This window comes from Macrosteles quadrilineatus, unplaced genomic scaffold (assembly GCF_028750875.1).
Source record: "Macrosteles quadrilineatus isolate MER2022 unplaced genomic scaffold, UCM_ALF_1.0 Scaffold_8__2_contigs__length_117827958, whole genome shotgun sequence".
NCBI lineage: Eukaryota > Metazoa > Arthropoda > Insecta > Hemiptera > Cicadellidae > Macrosteles > Macrosteles quadrilineatus.
In genome coordinates, this window is record NW_026542601.1 from 83,952,125 (window position 1) to 83,972,833 (window position 20,709).

The 20,709-nt window shown below is 37.8% G+C and overlaps 1 protein-coding gene across 1 annotated transcript; it reads right to left on the reverse strand.

Annotated features, from left to right (window-relative positions):
• Nucleotides 1-3,014: 3,014 nt before the first annotated feature.
• LOC129001259 (growth hormone-inducible transmembrane protein-like) lies at nt 3,015-20,496 on the reverse strand. Its single transcript, XM_054428492.1, has 8 exons — nt 20,351-20,496; nt 18,925-19,151; nt 17,741-17,852; nt 16,613-16,754; nt 13,840-14,015; nt 13,049-13,170; nt 4,243-4,414; nt 3,015-3,370 (listed from the first exon to the last, which is right to left on the reverse strand). The coding sequence occupies exons 2-8, from the start codon at nt 19,142-19,144 to the stop codon at nt 3,286-3,288; spliced, it is 1,029 nt and encodes a 342-aa protein (XP_054284467.1). The 5' UTR covers nt 19,145-19,151; nt 20,351-20,496; the 3' UTR covers nt 3,015-3,285.
• Nucleotides 20,497-20,709: the final 213 nt, after the last annotated feature.

Here is a 20,709-nt window from a genome sequence, read left to right on the forward strand (position 1 = left end):
ATAGCCCCGATATGAAAGCACATAGAAACCTGATTGCAACTGGAACCTCTATTTTGACCCCAAGGAATTCAGCAAAATTATTTTTTAACCCAAAAAAGCAATCAAAAGGGCAGATTTGGGGGTGGGGGGAAGGGGGTCGTGTTACACCTCTTTTTAAAGGTATTTGGGTCCTGAGTATTTTAATGAAAAGTTTTAAATTATTTTCATTCCTATTCACAGGGTGTTTAAAAACGTACAAAAATTAGACCTTTGAACTACTTTTCCCTTCAAAGAGGTGAAATTTTGATAACACTTTTTTTTTCTAAATGAGCTTTCAAAAAAACTCTTCAACCCTTTTCTTAAACTTTTACTTATGTTACACATTTCCAAACTTTTCATAAATTTCAAAAGCTGTTATGTATCTAAAAAATTTCAAGTGGCAATAAGGGTTTTACACACACCACATTGTAGCCCTTAAAATTAGCTAATATTTTTGCATTTAATGTTTTTGGAACCTTTATTGGTTATATATATACCGGATACCTAAAGTGTCAAAGTGTTTGCTGTTGTAAATGTACACGTCTAGGTTTCTATTTGCTTTCATAGCGGAGCTATAGAAGCTGGCCGGGTGGTCTGGGAAACCTTGTACAGTAGACTCCCTCTTATCTGGACTCCTCGGGACCGAGGCCAGTCCAGATAACGGTTTTTTTCCGGTTAAACTGACGTCCCCAAAAACTCATTAAAACGTACTGTTTAAAAGCATACTGTATACAGTATTTGACTTAAATTTAGGAGGGCATTGTATTTAGACACGTGATCACTGGTCTCAAATTTTCCCATGAGAACAGTTGTTTCAGTTTCGCCCACTTCCTGCCGATCTAGTCCAGTTAAAACGATGTGGTGATACAAATTTTCCGGTTAAAGAGATGTCATTTTCCGCCGAGTGTAGTCCGGTTAAACCGATGTCCGTTGAAAAGGTGTCCGGATGAGAGGGAGTCTACTGTATAAGAATCCATTTCTACCAAGCACCAACGCATTGAGTAGGACTGACAGATGTATACTGTTTGTGGAATTGAACTGGTAAATTGAACAAACACCTTACTTTTTAAACAACAAATTTGTCCAATTATATTTTACAAGGTAATTATTTAATGTTTTAAACAGTTTCCTGGTACTAATACTGTGAGGTTTGATTTAAGTTTTGGAACACAAGGTTTAAAACTCATATAGTTTGATTTTGTTACTCACCAAACCACTATACTGCCATAACCTTAACAGGTTAGTATTGTTATTAATTTTTTATTCTTTTAGGAACCATCTTAGTATGCAGTATTATCAGATACATATTTACTCAAAATTAGCAATCCCAAGTGTGAGAAACTGTAATCTAAATACTTAGGAAATATTTTTTATTTCATTGCCTGTAATACAGTTTGCAGAGTTCATGAGCTGGATTTACACTAAACCCATTCTCATTCGGGTGTAACACTTTTAACCATTCCATGAAATAAATTATTTTAATGATACTTTGTATTAAAATGAAAATGGAGGAGATATATCGAGAAAGTAAATCCTAGTGTACTGCATGTATATTTGTTGATACTGTTTGTGTGAAAAAGAACACTTAAAAAAAAAATAGTCAATAACTCTTTTAGTTCCTTATATACAAGTCTGAAAAACAACCTCAGGTAATCGAGGCTATTGTTAATCTATCAGCAATTCCAAACACCAAGATAAGGTTAACTAATTGTCGTTGAGAAATGAAATAATTAATTAGTATTGTAATTATCAAACTGTAACTAAATTGAATTAAGTATATTATTATTTGGTCCAACAGAATTTGATAAAACCCTTCCATTCAAAATGTTTTAACAGAATATAAGATGGAAATCACATAACATTTTTGTATTGTACTGTATTACTTTGGACGATATTTTGAGATATGTGTATATTGTTACTTTTAATGAAGTGTTTTGTTAATTATCTTACAGTATTTATTTATTAACTAGATACCAAAGTTTAACCCTCGCTTGAATGCTGAAGAAGGTTGTAATAGGCATTATATTTATTTTGTATGTGATAATGTAATTAAATTGCAATTTTTAATGAACTTAGGCCTATCAATTAATTAAACCCTTACAACCCATTGCAGATGAAAGACTTATTACATTACCTATAAATATTCTACTTGGATTGCTTATATGAGGCATATTTTATACATGGTGTACTTAAACATTAACCCTTAATAGTTTAAGTAGTTGGTGTTTGTAGTGGCATAGACTATTAGGCTGCTATTAGCTGTGAGCAACTAGCTGGGACAACTCATTTAGGCAACTTCAGAATAGGGTTATTAGACGAACACTATCCTGCTTTACGTGGACTCATTCACACGCTTTAAAAGTCAAAGATGGTATTGAGCAGTACGGAGCTCCTTTTTCTTCTTCACCTTCTCTTGAAAAATGTAGGTGGAGAATCTGCAGATTTTGACAACGCCCTATGCTAGGGACTTAAGTCAGTAAAGCATTGTACTACACACTTTTCGATGACCTTAGTGTGGATGAATGGAATTTGTTTACAGTCACTACTACTTCCCTGATGTATAAAACTTCATTTGATGATTTACTTACATACAGGTGATGTTTGGATAAATAGAATTGTTATGCGCATGCAGTCAGTTGCACACAAAAATTCACACCCGTGTTGCTTACATGGATAATAGGCACTATACTCCAACGCCCCCCGACAACAAGGGGACTAAAACGGTTGTCTGCGCAGTCTCCGAAAAAATTGTAAATCTAAAATTCCCATGTTATTCTTATGGATAATATTGTAAAATGTTGTAGTTTGCTTGTTTATGGATATATTTTTTTTCCAAACTTGGCAAATTTATTTATATTAAAGAATTTGGTTTATAGTAATTTGTTGGATTTAATAAATTTGCATAAGATGATATATTATCCCCATCACAAGATTCAGAAAACCCCAATTTCAAATTAAATTTGAGTAGCGGGAGAGAGAGAATTGTTTTTTTTTTATTTTAATTTATTTAACTCACTATATACAAAACTATATTACAACAGTCTTTGCTTACATAAAATTAAATTAGCGTTCAATCGTTCATCTTAACTCAGTTTACAATACATAAAAAAATAATTTGTTAAGAGTAAAATGTATTCTGAAATTAAATGAGACAGACAAATAAAACAAACAATATTGTGTCTTTAATTTAACATGAAAATGCAAAAATGCAAAATTTTAATCTATTTTTATTTGTCGTGTTTGAAATTAATAACCAAGATATGAAACCTAACGCCTCTTCCTATCGTTGCCCATCAAAATGGCCAGTATCCTGATGAAAATGTTGAGGGTGTCTATGTAAACCGAGATTGACCTGAAACACCATCAATAAGTTTTTTAATGCATTCAAACTCTCAAAGAGTTGTTTTTCATATTAGTTGTTATTTACAGATTAATAGTGGGGAAAATATTTTATTGTTTTAGTCCAGATTTGGGATTGAGAACACTTTGGACAGAACAGATTGTTTAAATGGATGAAGCGGGGCCACCTAAATGATTACTTCAATAAAAAACTCTAGGCTAAAAAACTAAAGGAATTATGGCCAAATTCCAATATGGTATTTGTTACAAAACATGGCCATTCAAATGTGGCCAAGCCAAATGTGAAACTTTACAAGTTATAATATATACTTAGCTGGGAACAGTCTCTTAATCATCAACATTTTATGTGGTGTCTAAAAAAAACGATTTTCTTAACAATATTATTTTGTACTTAAAACCCTTGAAATGAACTTGCACAATTCTAAGCTTGAAACATTGGGCTACTCCTTTTTGGCGTGTTAGTAAAAGAATAATTTTTAAAGCCGCACTTGTATCTCCCCACCAGTAGGCAATATAATTTTGAATAAAATTACATTTTGTAACTACCATATTGCATCCTTTTATTGGATATAAAATAGATCTAAAATTTTTATTCCTTCAAAATTTGGAAACAAATGTTATAAAACTGGTTTAGCTGATGTTGAATATTACTGTGCATGATATTCCTTAAAATACTTGAGGTATTTTCTATCCAGTTATCACATTCAAATTGTTTGTAAATTATTGTGATCATATTTTATAAAGTTCAAAGAATGGAAAACATGGAGTTTGGACAGAAAACCTTAAAAATTAGAAGATCAGCTATTTCATTGGATGGATGCTATTGCAGCTCGCCCATTACACCTCAATACAGTACGGACTTACGCATTGACGGGGTCAAAGGGGACAGGGGCGTTGATCGGATGAGTCTCAGCCGCTCTAATAATGCGTTGAGTGTCGTACAGCAAGAAGCCAGAGAACAGCAACAATCCTCCGTAGAGAGAGATGGAGTACAGACCTGCTCCCAGAGCAGAGGTGGCGGGTAGGAAAGCCGAACCTGATGCCGAAACATGTAAATTACAAAAAACACAAATCCTCACAGCCAGCTTATACGTTATATGTCAGTGAATTTCAACAGAGAAATGTTAAATAGCTACTTAGAATTTTGTTGAATAATGTGGAGACAGAAAATTGTATTGTAGACCGTTTCATGGCATAGCAAAGTAGGCTATCAATCAATCAATCAATCAATCAATCAATCAAATATTCTTTATTCACAAAGTTTAGACAATATGTCTTGAATAGCAATATGTCTAGACAATATGTCTAGATAAAGTTAAGTACTGATTTTAGACTTTATCATGGAGGGAACAGTATTAGTAGTAGGGAGGTAATACCAGTCTAATGGTCTAATGGTTGTGGTTGTGACTGAGTCCTACCTGTTGTGTACGACTGACATTTTGTGAGGCATATCCTCGACTTTGGAAGTAGCCTCGTCCTGGGAGGTGAAATACCTAGCCCCCAGAGGGGAGGTAAATGCTCGGTGTTGGTATCGGCATTTTCAAGTAGGCCACAGACATGGACGACTGGGCATTGGGTCCCAGTGACATTCCTTATCCAGGATGGAGGGGTGTTTAGCTCTAGGAGAGATGGAAGTGCATCATATTCTCTAACCTACCTGTGTCTGTGGTTCTTTGGGCTTCGGCCTGCTTGTTGTGTGCGACCAGCATTCAGTGGGCAAATCCTCGACTTTGGAAGTAACCTTTCCTGGAGGTGAAAACGGGCAAGTACCCGTAGCTCACGGGGACACTCAAGGGCAACGTAACTTTCCGCAGTGTGAGGGCAACGGTTTGTAGGCACTTATGCAAACCAATCCCTGTCTCTGAGCACGGACGGTATGGTTATCTTGAGTGTGGGGGGTTCTTCCCGGAACCTCAATTGAGTTAAGGGTGTCGCCACCTCTGGTGGATAGGTTCATCCGGGTGGGTCCCACTTCTATACCTGCCTCCTTTTGGGAAACCCTGATGGCCTGGCAGTGATGTTGGGTCTGACGGGCAAACGAAGTAGATCGGGTGCTGGGTCCGAGCCCGCCAGGGGTATCTGGGGATCTATCGCTCTGGTTATCTCTGGTTTCCCAGCAATGAGTAAGGCCTCGATCGGGTAGTGGTGTAAATGGGAGGTTCGCTGACGGTCCCCTTCCTCCTGGCTATTGATGGCGGGTTCTGCCTGTCAGGGATTAGATAGGTCCCGAGTGTTGCTTGCACTAAATGCGTCGGGGCGCTCTACCATGGACCTCTAGGTCCCGACCTAGTGGAACCCAGGTGGAGTGACGCTTAAACAAGCAGCCGGAATCCCTGGTTAGGATTGAGGGGCAACCCTCCTTCCGAAGGGTCTGCTTCGGCAGCCGGCGAGCCTGATGACCTTAAGTCATCCGCCCATGATGTGCTAAAGGTTGATGCGTAAGCTTCGGCCTACATCATGGGGCCCGGGTAAGTCTCACGATAGGTACCGGGTATGCAGTCAGGGGGCTTCGGCTCTCATGACAAATAATGTAATGTATGTGTAATGTAGCCTAATGGTTTGACTTGGATGCATAATTCATGGTTTCAATCCCTAATTAATACAAATTTCAAAATGTATAAAACAAATTTCTTTTAAAGCTTTTGTCGATAAAAAAACTTTTTGTTAAAGAAAATGTTCAAATATAAGTAGAACCTCGCTAATTCGAATTTCTGAGGAGTGACAATATATTTCGATTTATAGCAAGTTTGAAATATAGAGAGTTTGAATTATAAAGGTCAGAATAAATAAAATTCAAATTATGGAGGTCCCAGTTTTAAGTGTAGAGAGTTTGAGAGAACGGAGACTAATGAACAAATTGTGGAACATCAATAAGAGTGACAGTTCATGTTTCATGTCAGGCATATTTTTTGTTCTAAATTCGAATTGCAGAGGCTTACGGTGACACAGTTCAAATTGTAGAGGTTGACTTCAAATTTTGGAGGTAACAATTCAAATTGTGGCAACAAAATTCAAATTGTAGAGGCTCAAGTATGTACAAATTCGAATTGTAGAAGCAGCAATAATCGGAAAAATCACTTTGAATTATCGGTATATTATTTTACGAATTTTAGAGGTTTTCTGAAGGTAACAAACAAACATTACTAATTATAGAGGTTTTCAAATTATGGAGGTTTGAATTAGTGAGGTTATACTGTATTTCGAACTATGGGAAGTTTGAAATATAGAGAGTTTGATTTGTAGAGGTTAGAAAAAATAAAATTCAAATTATGGAGGTCCCAGTTTTAAGTGTAGAGAGTTTGAGAGGGAGACTAATGAACACATTGTGGGAACATCAATAAGAGCGTCAGATCATTTTTCAACAGGCGTACTTTTTGTCCTGAATTCGAATTACAGAGGCTTATGGTAAAACAGTTTGAATTGTAGAGGCTGACTTTGAATTTTGGAAGTTACAGATCAAATTACGGCTACAACATTTGAATTATAGAGGCTCGAGTATGTGCGAATAATTAGAGGCTACAATTTGAATTGTAGAGGCTACATTGCGTAAAAATCACTTTGAACTATCGGTATATTATTTTTTTAATTTTATATGTTTCGCGAAGGAAACAGACAACCATCTCTAATAACAGAGGTTTTCGAATTATTGAGGTTCGAATTAGTGAAATTCTACTGTGTATGTGTAATCTGTAATTTTTAACAGAAGTTTTTTTTTTAGGAAAAAATAAATTATACAAAACTAGAAAGAATATAAAACATAATTAACAGTTATTGTCTACACTTTATATTTATATTGCTTCAGAGAACCTAATTATATTAGGTTTTCATTATGTAAAACTTATAGTTCAGCATACACTTTTGGAAAACTCAACAAAACAAATCACATTTGAGAGATACAAATGGAGAAATAGACCTAGTGTAAAGGAGGGTAGCCTGGGCAAGCTAGGTTGATGACCTGTGGTCAGGCCTTGCTTGCTGTGAAGCGTGCTGGAGGTGTTTTGTTAACACTGAGGGCTTTGCTCTCAGTAGCTGTCAGATCAATAAATAGGCCACCTGAGGTAGAGAAAGGGGTCAGTTGCCCGGGGCAAGGTGCCCAGGAGAGTTGGGTGAGTACTGGTTTCTCTATCTTGGGGTTAGGCCCTGTAGTCGGGAGTTTTGTACGGGAAGTTTTGATTTAAGGGGACTGTAAGTTAGTTGGGGTTTTGTGTTTTGTTTTGAAGGAATTCTTTTGGGGATTTATACTTTGATTTGATTAGATTACAAGGGAATAGTTTCATTTCGTTTTTGGGGATTATAAATCTAAGATTCAAGCTACCTCCAGAGCGGTTCTTACCAGGCATTTGTTAGTAGGCTATACTTAAGAGTAACTGTCACTGTATTAAAGCTTGATTACTTTAGACAAATTAAAATCCTATTTGATGAACACAATCTGATTCTCTTATTGAACAGCTACCCAGCTCATAGCATAAAGTAGAATAAGTTTAAAGATTCGGGTTTGCTATAAAGCTACGCTCCCATGTGCGTATGCAGAATAACCTATGAAAAGCGAGGGGGTTTTCTGCATATCACAAGTGGTGTAGGCGCCGGAATTTTGTAAACTTTTACAAAATTTTCGATTCTGGTACCTCATTTAAATTGGCTCTCAAATATTTTGTTTGTAAATCAATTTTTGTTTGTGATACAAAGCGAGTTGGGTTGCTGTTAGGACATGCTAGGTTTGTGCTAGCTCGGCATAGTTAGCAGTATTGCTACATAGATTCTGTTGTACTTTGTTCAGTAGGGATTAAGCAATCCAGTCTAATTGTGTCTAGTAAGGTATACAGTGAGGCAATATATTCGATCAAAGCATTCTCTTAACCTAGTTTAGAAGTTTAGAGTTACAGTTACAATAGAAAATGAATTGTTTATTTTACGAAGAGAATGGATGTGGGTCTAAGTTTAACTGACATAAAAAATTTAAACAAGGAGCAAGCGAAAGAATTGTTTCATAAATTAGAATTACCTATACCTAAGGGAGCTGACTTAGAGTTTTTACGATCTAGTCTTAGGTTAATGAAATTAGATGATAAGAATAAGCAAGAAGGTGTATCATTTTATGAGGATATAAGTAAGTGGAATAGGAGAGTTAGTTTTATTCAAGAACAGCTTTCAAATGAAAATTTAAATAGGGAAGTCGTTTACGAAAACCAGAACGAGAACGAGGTTGAGAACGTTTACGAAGAAATCGACGACTTCAGTTCAACTTCGGGTTCTGTTGGTTTTCCAAACATGGCCGTAAATAAAGAAAAACAGCCTTTCTTTCATCCTGGGAATTTCTCGGGGTCGCCGGGCGAATCCATCGTCTCATTTATAAAACGATTCGAGAGGGCGGCTATAGTCAACAATTGGGACCAGAACAAAATTAAGACATATTTTCCTATTTATCTTTCTCAGACGGCCCTGGATATTTTTGAGAATATCGAAAGAAAGAATGGAGAAATAGAATGGGAGGAGATTAAGAGAAGGTTCATACAAGTTTTCTCTCCAGCTGAATCGCAGGAGTTAATGTTAGCTAAGCTGAACTCACGAGTTCAGTTGCCAACGGAATCGGTGATACAATATTTCGCGGACGTAGAAAAATTGTGTGCGGGTGTTGACCCTGGGATGTCGGAGGCCAGGATTTGTGGTCATATCCTAAAAGGACTCAACCCAGCCCTCCTCCAGCAAATTTCGATGCTGGACAATTCGACAACGGGGAGACTACGGGAAAACATTTCGAAGTATGAAATGTCATCATTTTTAATAAGGCAAAGGTTAGGGCTGGAAAATATTGGTGGCACCCCTAACACGACAGTTAACGAAGGTTTGGAGAAAAAGTTAGATTCGCTAACCCAGCTGGTGCAGCAGCTACAGGTTGCCAATCTTTCCGGGAAGAGAGAGGAACGTAAGGGGGAGCCTATCCATTATCAAGACGTAGATAGGGCGAGAGGGAGATACCGTGACGATTCTCGTGAGGTTAGGGATTCTTCACGTAGGAGAAGCTGGTCCCGGGGTTGGGATAGAGAGTACAGGGGTAGGTCCAGGGAGAGACGTAGTGTGGAACGAGGTTATAATCAGAACGAGATGAGCTATGATAGAGGACATAGGAGTATTAGTCGGGATAGGAGAGTAAGGTTCAATGACCAACGAGACATGGGATGTTATTCATGTGGGTCTTTCGGCCATTTTGCTAGGGAGTGTAATTTTCCAAAAAACTTGAATGGCCGGGAGGGGACATTCAACCCTCCCAGGTAAATTTTGATTCAAAGAATCAAGAAATTTCCGAGAGTCTTAGTAGCATCAATATTCCATCAAAATCCGAACAGATAATCTTACAATGTAAATGTATATTAGACATGCTAAGGTGGGTGGTAAGTAACACTAATTGTTTTGATGAGCAAGAAGGTCGTAGCAGTGCAGGGACCTCGAGTAGTGCTGACGTTGCGCCGCTCAGCGCTGAGGCTTTGGTGTGTAAGTCCGATGACATTGTTGAGTCAGTAAACAACAATCATAATACAACTCAGCTAGCCTTGCATGTCAATGGGGTATTGAATGGTAGGAATATACAAATATCGCTAGACTCAGGAGCAAATGTATCTTTAATTGATTGCAGTCTAGTGAATGAAGACACAGTGATCATTCCAGGAAATGTTTCGCTAATAACTGCAGATATATCTCCTCTTAAGGTATTAGGCAGAACAAACATCGTGTTTACAATTAATGATGTTTGTTTCAGTCAAGATGTTTATGTTATATCAAATTTAAGCTCCCAGGTCCTTTTAGGAAATGATTTTCTGCTTCGCAATAAGGTAGTTTTGGACTATGCAAAACACTTAATAAAGTTTGATTTTGGTAATTTTAAGCTAACTTTGCCTATGGACATGAATTGGTTGATGAATTTCGGGACTAGAAGGGGAGAATTGCAACAACACGCAATTAATGTTTACACATTAAAAGACATACAAATTCCTCTACAATGTGGAGGTGTGGTTCCAATTCGATCAGAGGTAGCATTAAAGAATGATGTCCCTAATTTCAAAGATGACAACGTGGTATGTAAGAGGACGGGTAGTGAAATAACGTCACCGGTTAATTTTGTGACAGGTACACAGAACAATTCCACAACCTTGTGTAGTAGCTTGCGTGTTGAGGAAGAAATGGACATGAAGGGAAATCGTGTGCTTGAGGCCTCACAATCAAATGATTTAGTAATTTTACCGAAGATTCCAGATCATGACGTGTTAAATACAGGGACGATTTTGCATGATGTACAAGAGGTGTCACCTCGGGATTGTGGCAAAGCACATGATCTTCAAAGTAAGCTTTGGGACAAAAATAGGAGAGATGTATTATGTGACGTAGGCGATGAGGTCTTGGTTGAGACACCGAGAGGAAAAGAAGCCATAAAGTTTCATCGCTTTTTGAATAATGATTTTATGTTGGGGAAAGAGGGAAAATGGTCGAAGGATAGGTTACATGTTGGTAGACTCAAGAGAGACCATAGGGATGATGCAAAAGGGGTAGGATGAGCTTAATTGTATGTAAGGAAATCAGTATGTACCTACTCTTGTAAAATGTAAATAGTGAAGTATACTTTTGTGTATGATTACATGTTTTTGTCAGTATTTAATTTTCTGCTTAAAATTAACTTTAAATTCAAAGAGTAGCGGTAGGTGATTTGTTAGTTTGATTATGTATCGTTTAATTTTGTGGTTTTATCAATTGTTGTGTAATAACTTCCATGTTCATTATGGTTTTCCAAGTTTCCCTGCTATCACTCAGAAGTACTTCACAGATGCTGAAGTGCCGCTTGTTTCAGTACTAATATTCCGAACTGAGTAGGGGTATTTAGGATTGAACAAGTAAGGCTCTCATATTTGGCATTCATAGAATTTTAGGCAGAATGCCTGAGTCAACGGGAATACCTGAGTGATATCCTTTCATGCCTATTGTCCAATATTTCTTATAGTAAGGTAATTTAAGTGTAGGCGGTATCTCGTTTTTTTGTATATACAGTATTGATTTTGGTTAAGTGATGATATATAGGCAGTGAGTTACTGAATATGTTCTATTGTTTAGTATTGTTTTGAAGATTTATGGTAAAAATTGTGATTACTTTAGGTACCCTTCTTTGAGATAATAGGCCTACCCTAGGGTTATTTTTGTATCAGCAACATTTTAAAAATAGGTTTTATATTGTGGAATAAGAGTGGTGTCAGTGTGTTAGATTTTGAGCGTGGGAGTGTAGAGTTATAAAAGTTCTTAATAGGGTAGTATTTTTTATTACGATATGTATTGGTTTTTAATAGCTTAATTAGAGTAGGTAAATTATAATATGTTTTTTTTAGCGGTCATTGTATGGAAACATTTTGGAGGTTTGTCTTTTCAGTTTCGGAGATTTAACTTTCAGTTTTTATAGTAAAAAGGGGTGTTTTGTGAGTTATTAAAAAACGTTTAACAAGGGCTGGCCTCAGGATAGTATACCTTTACTCATTCAAACAGAACTGGCTGCCTAGTGTGGATATGCTTATCCATGTTTGATTAGTTTATTTCATATAGTAATGTTTTATCTTAGTTGTTTTCAGAAACATTAGCATTGTTTTGAAGTCCAGTTCAAGTTGGTAACCTGACGAGCTGATGTTGGCCAACCTTGCACACTCAGCTAGTTGTCTACATCAGCACTACTACAGAAAACTACCTGGTGACTCAGCACATTCCATCTACCCACTGGAGACAAGGCGCTTTGCACTCATTCATTGCTATCACCACTGAGGAAAACAATGCTTTTGTGAATATGTTTAGGATTATGGATAAAATGTAATTTGTTGTTTTCTCGGTTTTGTAATATTGTAAAGTAATTTGTCTTAAAGGTTTTTTTAATTGGGGGATTTTTTGTTTGTAAAAATTTTGTTTGTAATTGTAATAAATTTTTCTTTGAATGTTAAAAGAGACGCTGAGGACATCGTCTGGAGGAGAAGGGGGGATGTAAAGGAGGGTAGCCTGGGCAAGCTAGGTTGATGACCTGTGGTCAGGCCTTGCTTGCTGTGAAGCGTGCTGGAGGTGTTTTGTAAACACTGAGGGCTTTGCTCTCAGTAGCTGTCAGATCAATAAATAGGCCACCTGAGGTAGAGAAAGGGGTCAGTTGCCCGGGGCAAGGTGCCCAGGAGAGTTGGGTGAGTACTGGTTTCTCTATCTTGGGGTTAGGCCCTGTAGTCGGGAGTTTTGTACGGGAAGTTTTGATTTAAGGGGACTGTAAGTTAGTTGGGGTTTTGTGTTTTGTTTTGAAGGAATTCTTTTGGGGATTTATACTTTGATTTGATTAGATTACAAGGGAATAGTTTCATTTCGTTTTTGGGGATTATAAATCTAAGATTCAAGCTACCTCCAGAGCGGTTCTTACCAGGCATTTGTTAGTAGGCTATACTTAAGAGTAACTGTCACTGTATTAAAGCTTGATTACTTTAGACAAATTAAAATCCTATTTGATGAACACAATCTGATTCTCTTATTGAACAGCTACCCAGCTCATAGCATAAAGTAGAATAAGTTTAAAGATTCGGGTTTGCTATAAAGCTACGCTCCCATGTGCGTATGCAGAATAACCTATAAAAAGCGAGGGGGTTTTCTGCATATCACACTAGTGTCAACTTACCAAGTGAAGATACGAGAACCACACCCAAACCGATGGCTAGCGGACCTGATATGGTGAGGAACTTGTCACTCGGAGCACAAACAGCAACGGCGGAGAGACCTCCCACCACTCCAGCTGTGTACCTGCGTAAAGACAATGTTGAGTCGTCAGATGAAGCACAGGGATTGTTCCAACACTACTTTCTTATGTTTGATTAGGCTTTGTATTCTGCACTTATAGCCTTCACAGCTTAAGTCTAAGACCAGCATATTGTGTTAGTAAATTATTCCACAAAACTACATTTTCACAATGATCCATCTTGTTATTGGCAATTAATTAAACAAAATAGATCCAACAAATGATAGGTATCAGTTTTAATCCAAGTTAAAGATTATCAATCCTAGGATTTGAGTTTTTAAATTGATCTAGCCTGCTCCAAGATTTATTACCGCAAGTTATTTTACATAAAAGTCAATGAATCTGGGTCGATTCTTGATCCAGATGGTATATGTTATTAGGCTATCAATCAAAGATACTACCTAAAAAAAGGTAGATGTTTGATAGCAACAAGACCATGTTACAATAATGTCAAAATCAACCACCAAAACACATAAAATATAGTCACATAAAAAGGCATTAAGATATTAAAAATGTGTACTCTGACGCTCTTTCTTCGTGATGAGAGTTCCTCAAAATAACGACCGCTCTCTCTTTAACATCTATCAAGGATGTATTCAGTGATTACAGTGAAGACTGATCACTACATTTTTTTAATTCAATATCACATAATAACACAGCAGTTTTTTGCTCACCAAGCAGCCCTGATGGCCAGTGGACCAGCGAAGAGACACATGGGTGCAATGAGTGCCCCCATGACGCCAACGTGTACAGCCCAGGCAAGCTGTTTAGCTCCGACGCCCGGCTGGTAAGGGATATTGTGAACCACCATCGATGTGCCTATCATGGCTGCAAAGGTGCCTGCCACTGCCTGCAATCAACATCAGGGTAATCAGTGAGCATATGCTACCACAGATAAGTCAGTGGTACACTCAAGTGATGTCTAGCAACAGTCATTGGTGTCTAGCGAATTGTATTCGTCGTCCCCTTCTGCTCTCCTTTCCCCTCTCCCCATCACATCACTCATGCTGTAGGAAGACCCTGTGCGCTACAACTGCTGTACAAAATTGCTATGTGGCCATCGCCGTTCGGACATTTCCGCCCCACCGTACCAGAGCCAAAAGCACACGATTGTCCCATAAACTTTTATCACCTGTATCTTACTTCTCTAGGTAATAATACTATGGTAAGATTAGGTTAGTTTATTGAGGGACATTTTCAGAGGGATTCACTCTGTTTAAAATGGTTTTCTACTACACTGTAGTTGTACTGTAGAAAGTTGGAAGTCGTATTGAGAGGTAATCCTTACATGAAAAGTATTTTAGTTTTTTAACTTAATTTTCTTAAAAACAATGGTGCAATAAGACAAAAAAATTTAGTTCATCAAACGGGTAGGCCTAGTATTTTTTCAACTCTCCTTCATTTCCGTCATTCAGTGAAACTTGATCTTGGGTCGAAAAGAGTACAGGGTGTCTAGTTTATTTCCATTATAAAATTCAAGACTAATTCCAGACTTTTCAAGACTAATTCCAGATTTTTCAAGACTAGTTTTTTCCAAAATTAGTGGGTGTTGATACCAAAATGTATCGATTCTCGATTCTTGATATCGATACCAATTTTTATAGCTTAACCAAATTTTCTAAATAATACTACACCAACTCTTTGTCTTTGTCATAAAGTAGTATGATAATGTGGTGTTTCAAGTAAAGAAATAATGCGGCAATACAAAATTCTAACTAGCAAATTTGGTTTTTTATCATGAAATCTTCCGCGTACCGTACGTTTAGACATCATCATTGACTGTGATTACAGAAACTTCATCGTCATCTCCCGCGGTCACGGAAACTTCATCGTCATCTCCCGCGGTCACGGAAACTTCATCGTCGTCGTCCGCGATCGGGACAAACTCATGAATATTTCCCGCGGCCGAGCAGATATCATCGTCGACTCCCGCGGTCACGGAAACGTCATCGTCATCTCCCGCGGTCACGGAAACGTCATCGTCATCTCCCGCGGTCACAGAAACGTCATCGTCATATCCCGCGGTCACGGAAACGTCATCGTCGTCGTCCGCGATCGCGGCAAAATCATGAAAATTTCCCGCGGCCGTGTAGACCCGCGGTCACGGAAACGTTATCGTCGACGTCCGCAATCATGGCAAAATCATGAACATTACCCGCGGTCGTGTAGACATCATCGTCATCTCCCGCGGTCACGGAAACTTCACCGTCGTCTCCCGCGGTCACGGAAACTTCATCGTCGTCTCCCGCGGTCACGGAAACTTCATCGTCATCTCCCGCGGTCACGGAAACTTATCGTCATCTCCCGCGGTCACGGAAACTTCATCGTCATCTCCCGCGGTCACGGAAACGTAATCGTCGTCGTCCGCGATCGGGACAAACTCATGAATATTTCCCGCGGCCGAGCAGATATCATCGTCGACTCCCGCGGTCACGGAAACGTCATCGTCATCTCCCGCGGTCACGGAAACGTCATCGTCATCTCCCGCGGTCACGGAAACGTCATCGTCGTCGTCCGCGATCGCGGCAAAATCATGAACATTTCCCGCGGCCGTGTAGACATCATCGTCGCCTCCCGCGGTCACGGAAACTTCATCGTCGTCTCCCGCGGTCACGGTAACGTTATCTTCATCTCCCGCGGTCACGGAAACGTCATCGTCATCTCCCGCGGTCACGGAAAGGTCATCGTCGTCTCCCGTGGTCACGGAAACGTCATCGTCGGCGACCGGGTTCGTGGCAAAATCATAAACATTTCCCGCGGCTGTTTAGACATCACCGTCATCTCCCGCGGTCACGGAAACGTTATCGTCGACGTCCGCGATCGCGACAAAATCATGAACATTTCCCGCGGCCGTGTAGACATCATCGTCGTCTCCCGCGGTCACGGAAACTTCATCGTCATCTCCCGCGGTCACCGAAACGTCATCGTCGTCTCCCATGGTTTCGGAAACGTTATCGTCGTCGTCCACTATCGCGGCAAAATCGTGAACATTTCCCGAGGCCGTGAGGACAATCATCATTGGCTTCGCGGTTACGTAAACGGAGGACGACGATCGCGGCAAAATCATAAAAATTCCCGACTTTGAAATCAAATTTAAGACTAAATCCCGACTTTCAAGACCATTTTAAAATTCAATACTAATTCCCGACTTTCCCGATTTTCCCGACTACTAGACACCCTGAGAGTAACTTTATGCCATAGTTATGAAATAAATGTACTATTACTGCCTCTCCCTAAAAAAAATCATAAAAGGTAAAGGGACAATAAAAATGTGAACTAAAATATAAAGCCATCAGTGCTAATAAATAAGCGAGATAAGTCTTGTAGTATTGGTAAACAAACTAAAATATCTATCCCAGAAGGATGAGAATCAATTCAAATTAAACCTCTAAGCTAGTAATCACTTTGACAATCTAGATGAACTGTCCAAGGATAATTTCAACATACCAACAAAGAGTTGCGGCTCATGAGCCTGATCATGGCAGGTGATCGGAAGCAGGCTACGGCACTGGCAGCTGTGAGAGCTATACTTCCACCGAGGTACATGTACGTAGTCCTCACTCTGTCCTTCACATACTCGGGCCACAGCCTGAAACGCAATATAATTATAGCATTTATTTGTGTTTGTGTAGTTTTGTTTTCTCTTATAGATTAGTCTCGACAATTTTTGTTTTTTTGTTTTCGGGTTTATTGCAGACATTTTTCATAGCTGATTAGTAAAACGGAAGTTACATTAGATATCGGGTTATGGAATCTGAGACTGTCTTCAGATAGGAAGGAAACATACCCCACAACTATTCCCCACAATTGACATATATGTTTTGTTACTCCCTGATGGTAAATGTTCCTATAGCATAAGCTCATCATCCCTAACAGTTAACTGTTAAACAAAGGATTAAACCATTGAAGTTTGAGGTTTTACAACTTATTTCATTTACAGGTCACATAAATTGGACAATAGTAGTTTACCCAACGATTGTGTAAAGATAGTGTTAACGACACAAGAAGAAATTTAAGGTACAAGCTACAAGCCTTTTTATACATACGAGACTATTTATTTTATACATGAGTTGCGTACACTCCTTTACCTTTGAAAGTTTTTTAATTACTAACAATCACTACTCATAAATTCTAAAAGTTATGTTTTAAACCTCTCATTGGCACTGACAGTGGAATGCAACAAATTGTTGTTCCAAAAACTAATTGCTCCACTCATTAACAATTAAATTGGTCCTAACAGCTGATTAGTTTAAATTCAAAGCATTACAATTTTACTTCTTTTCTCTCAATGCTTGAACCTCATTGGTCCGTTACTCGTTTTGTTAAGTAAAACAATGATGTTAAGTAAGTAAACAATGCTAGTGAATCTAATCAATTCTAAGAACTGAACTGAAACGACTAGTTTAAAAACAGTCATATGTAAAGTAATTAACCTAACTGATTCGAACTGTTAAACACTGGTACAACTAAGCCTACTTAGTATAATTTTTACAGTAATCTAAGCTTCAGGTTAAATATTTTATACAGTATTGAGATTTAAAACCGATATCAAAGGTTGCTTCTCGGCATACTTACATAGCCTGATCAATGGCGCCAGGCTTGGAAGCCAAACCGAGGCCATAGAAACACAGCGCTCCAATCCCAACGACAGCTCCACCAGCTACGGCCATTTGTCCAACAGCAAATGCTATAAACACAATCGACATTACTAAAATTTCTTCAAATGGTGCTTGTTGAGTAGGTAGCTTGCTTTGTAACAAAGGATTTGTTTCTACAAATGGTTACGGTAAGTTATTTGTTTCTATGGATATTAAATGGGTTAAGTTGTCAACCTATTAGCCTGGTTCTGTTTCTTCTACTTTCCTACATGGGTTTTTATCCTAAAATTGTGGAGTCCTAAGGGAAGTCAAATTTGCTAAATATAAGATGCAAATATGTATTGCTGGAAAAGCGCATTCAAAAATACAATTCACAGAATAGTTTTAGAGGAATTACTGGAAAAAATAATAGATTAGCCTACATAATATCTATTACTTCGAACTTGTTTACATTGGCGTATGTTTTTTTATGGAAAAGATTAACATAGCCATGACACTGAGCCTTTGTTCCACCATAATTTCCCCCTCTCTACAACAACAGGAGCCGGTACAAGATTACCGGTACCTAATATGTGAGTAATTGTAAAAGATAGCCTATAGGCTAAATGAAATGTAATGTGAATAAGCCTACAAAATATTAATTTTTTTATCGTCTTTAGAATAATACTAATGGGAAATGTAAGATGTTATTACCTAATTAAAAATTACAGAGAATACGGTGGCCATGTTGTAATTGGAACCAGCCTTGTGGTTATTCCAGTTTCATATATATTCCACTACAGTGCACTTATTTAGGCTTAGTTACGTTTCATCCATCTGTCAAACTTGGCAAATGTAAAAAGTTTAAAACTAGTAGGCCTAGGCATCTTACAAAAATACTAAAACACTAATTTTCCTTTAAGTGAAGAGCGACAGAAATACAAATTACAGTTCTGATCTAGATCAAAATTTTGCACAACCATAAACTTAAAATTTTTAGGGTAAAATCCCATGTGCCACTAAAATGTAAAAATAACCCTGATATTTTTGGATCATTGAACTTATTGCCTACAGCTTTTCTTCAGACCATTTACTACAATGAAGGCCAAGACAGGCTGGGTCCCAATCTATTGTAACATTTCTGTTATTCTGAACATGACATTTAGACACTAGCCAACTTACGAGTCCCTTGTGTAGGCTGCATGGCAATCTCTTTGAGCGTCCTCCTTCTTCGGGCAGTCCTAGTGAAAGGATCTCGCCCCTCGTTACTAAAATTCTTCCAGAGAACATTTTTCAAAACAGACGAATTCACTGAAGGTGCTTTTGTGGGGCATACCGTGGTATTGAACAATGCCTTTGCAACAGGCAAAGAGGCTCGGCAACTCCTGGCAACTGACAGCATGGTGAACCTGAAATACAAAGTTTACATTATTGTAGCAGGTATTTAAAAGTTTTTAAAATTACATAGCTAACAAAGAAATTTTAACAAAGAACTAAATAAATATAATCAAATACAAAGCATCATCAAATGGTTACAATAAAATGATTGACAGATCAAGACAGAAGAAGAACAAAAAGCCTAGGGAGATGTTCAACCACAAAAGAAGAAGTATTTTTGTGTAGAATCCTACTCACATTCAATTCAATACACACATACAAAAGAATTGTGGAAACATGGTAGGCCTATCGAATTAGCGTTCAAGACTCAACAACAAGACAATTATTTAGCAAATTAACTTAAACATTTCTGATAATGTAATTGACAAAATTGAGAAGTCAGATTTGTACAAAAATAAATGTGCAAGTTGCCCGAGCTTTTACATAGGAAAAACTGGACGGTCATTCGGAACTAGATACAAAGGGCATAACTTATTCCATGTCCAAAAGCTGACAAACAAAAATCATCTTTTACACAACAATTGCAATTGTAAAATGTGTCCAGTGTTATGTTTTTCTAATGGGACGACGCTGCTTCAGCTAAAGATGTCTGATCATGGCATGTTAATACAGAAACGGCCGTAACACAAGTTTCAACTGATTGAGCTGTTGACGAAATGTAGACCTAGCTATATTTAGTTTTTAACTGTTACAATTTATCAAAGTCTCCAATCCCAAGGCTTCAGTGAATTTCATCCATCAAAACTAATGCCGTGGATTCGGCTTTAGTTTCAGTAGGATAGGCTATTCCTTACTGTAAGCCTAAGTTAGACTAAAACAAAGTAGCCTATATGATATCCTGCAGAATTCTATACTATCTAGTAGAAAAAACGAAATCGTTTCATAAATTCCTATAAAGGGGCTTAAGTTTTAGTCAGTAAAATCTAGAAGACCTATGTTAGGTCTAGGTGTAAATGGAAAGATAGGGTATTACAGTTTAAGTTCTATTCCTTAACCTATACAGTACTCTCTGTTAACGTTGACTTTAAAATGTTATCAGAAATTAATAGGATATCGAATATAACGGAGTAATAGGCTAAGAATTGTGATAATTATGCAACTTTGCATAATCATAGGCTCAGCCGTGGGTAACACCAACAACACAAATTTATTGCAAGGGTTGCGTCATTCTCAAATTATTGCAGTTAATTCTAATAACTAACAAATTTACCTGATAGCTGATTATACCACAATCAATAGTAATAATCCGGAATCGTGTCGAGTCTTTTATATTCTAAGGTTAAACAACTTGGATTTCTTAAATTTACACTACACACTTCACATTCACGACTTCACTTCGTTTTCCAATTCCCCAAACCAATATGATTGAATAGAACACAACACAGTAGAAAAAAAATCACTTGTACAAGACAAGAACAAGAAGTAAGAAAACAGCTGATGGAAGAACATTCTAGACGGGTCTCTAGAGAAGGGCCAAAGAGAAACATAACAAAGAGAAACTGTTTTTGATTTTCATATACAGATTATAAGCATTATATTATATATAAGATACAATAAAGCAATTATTAT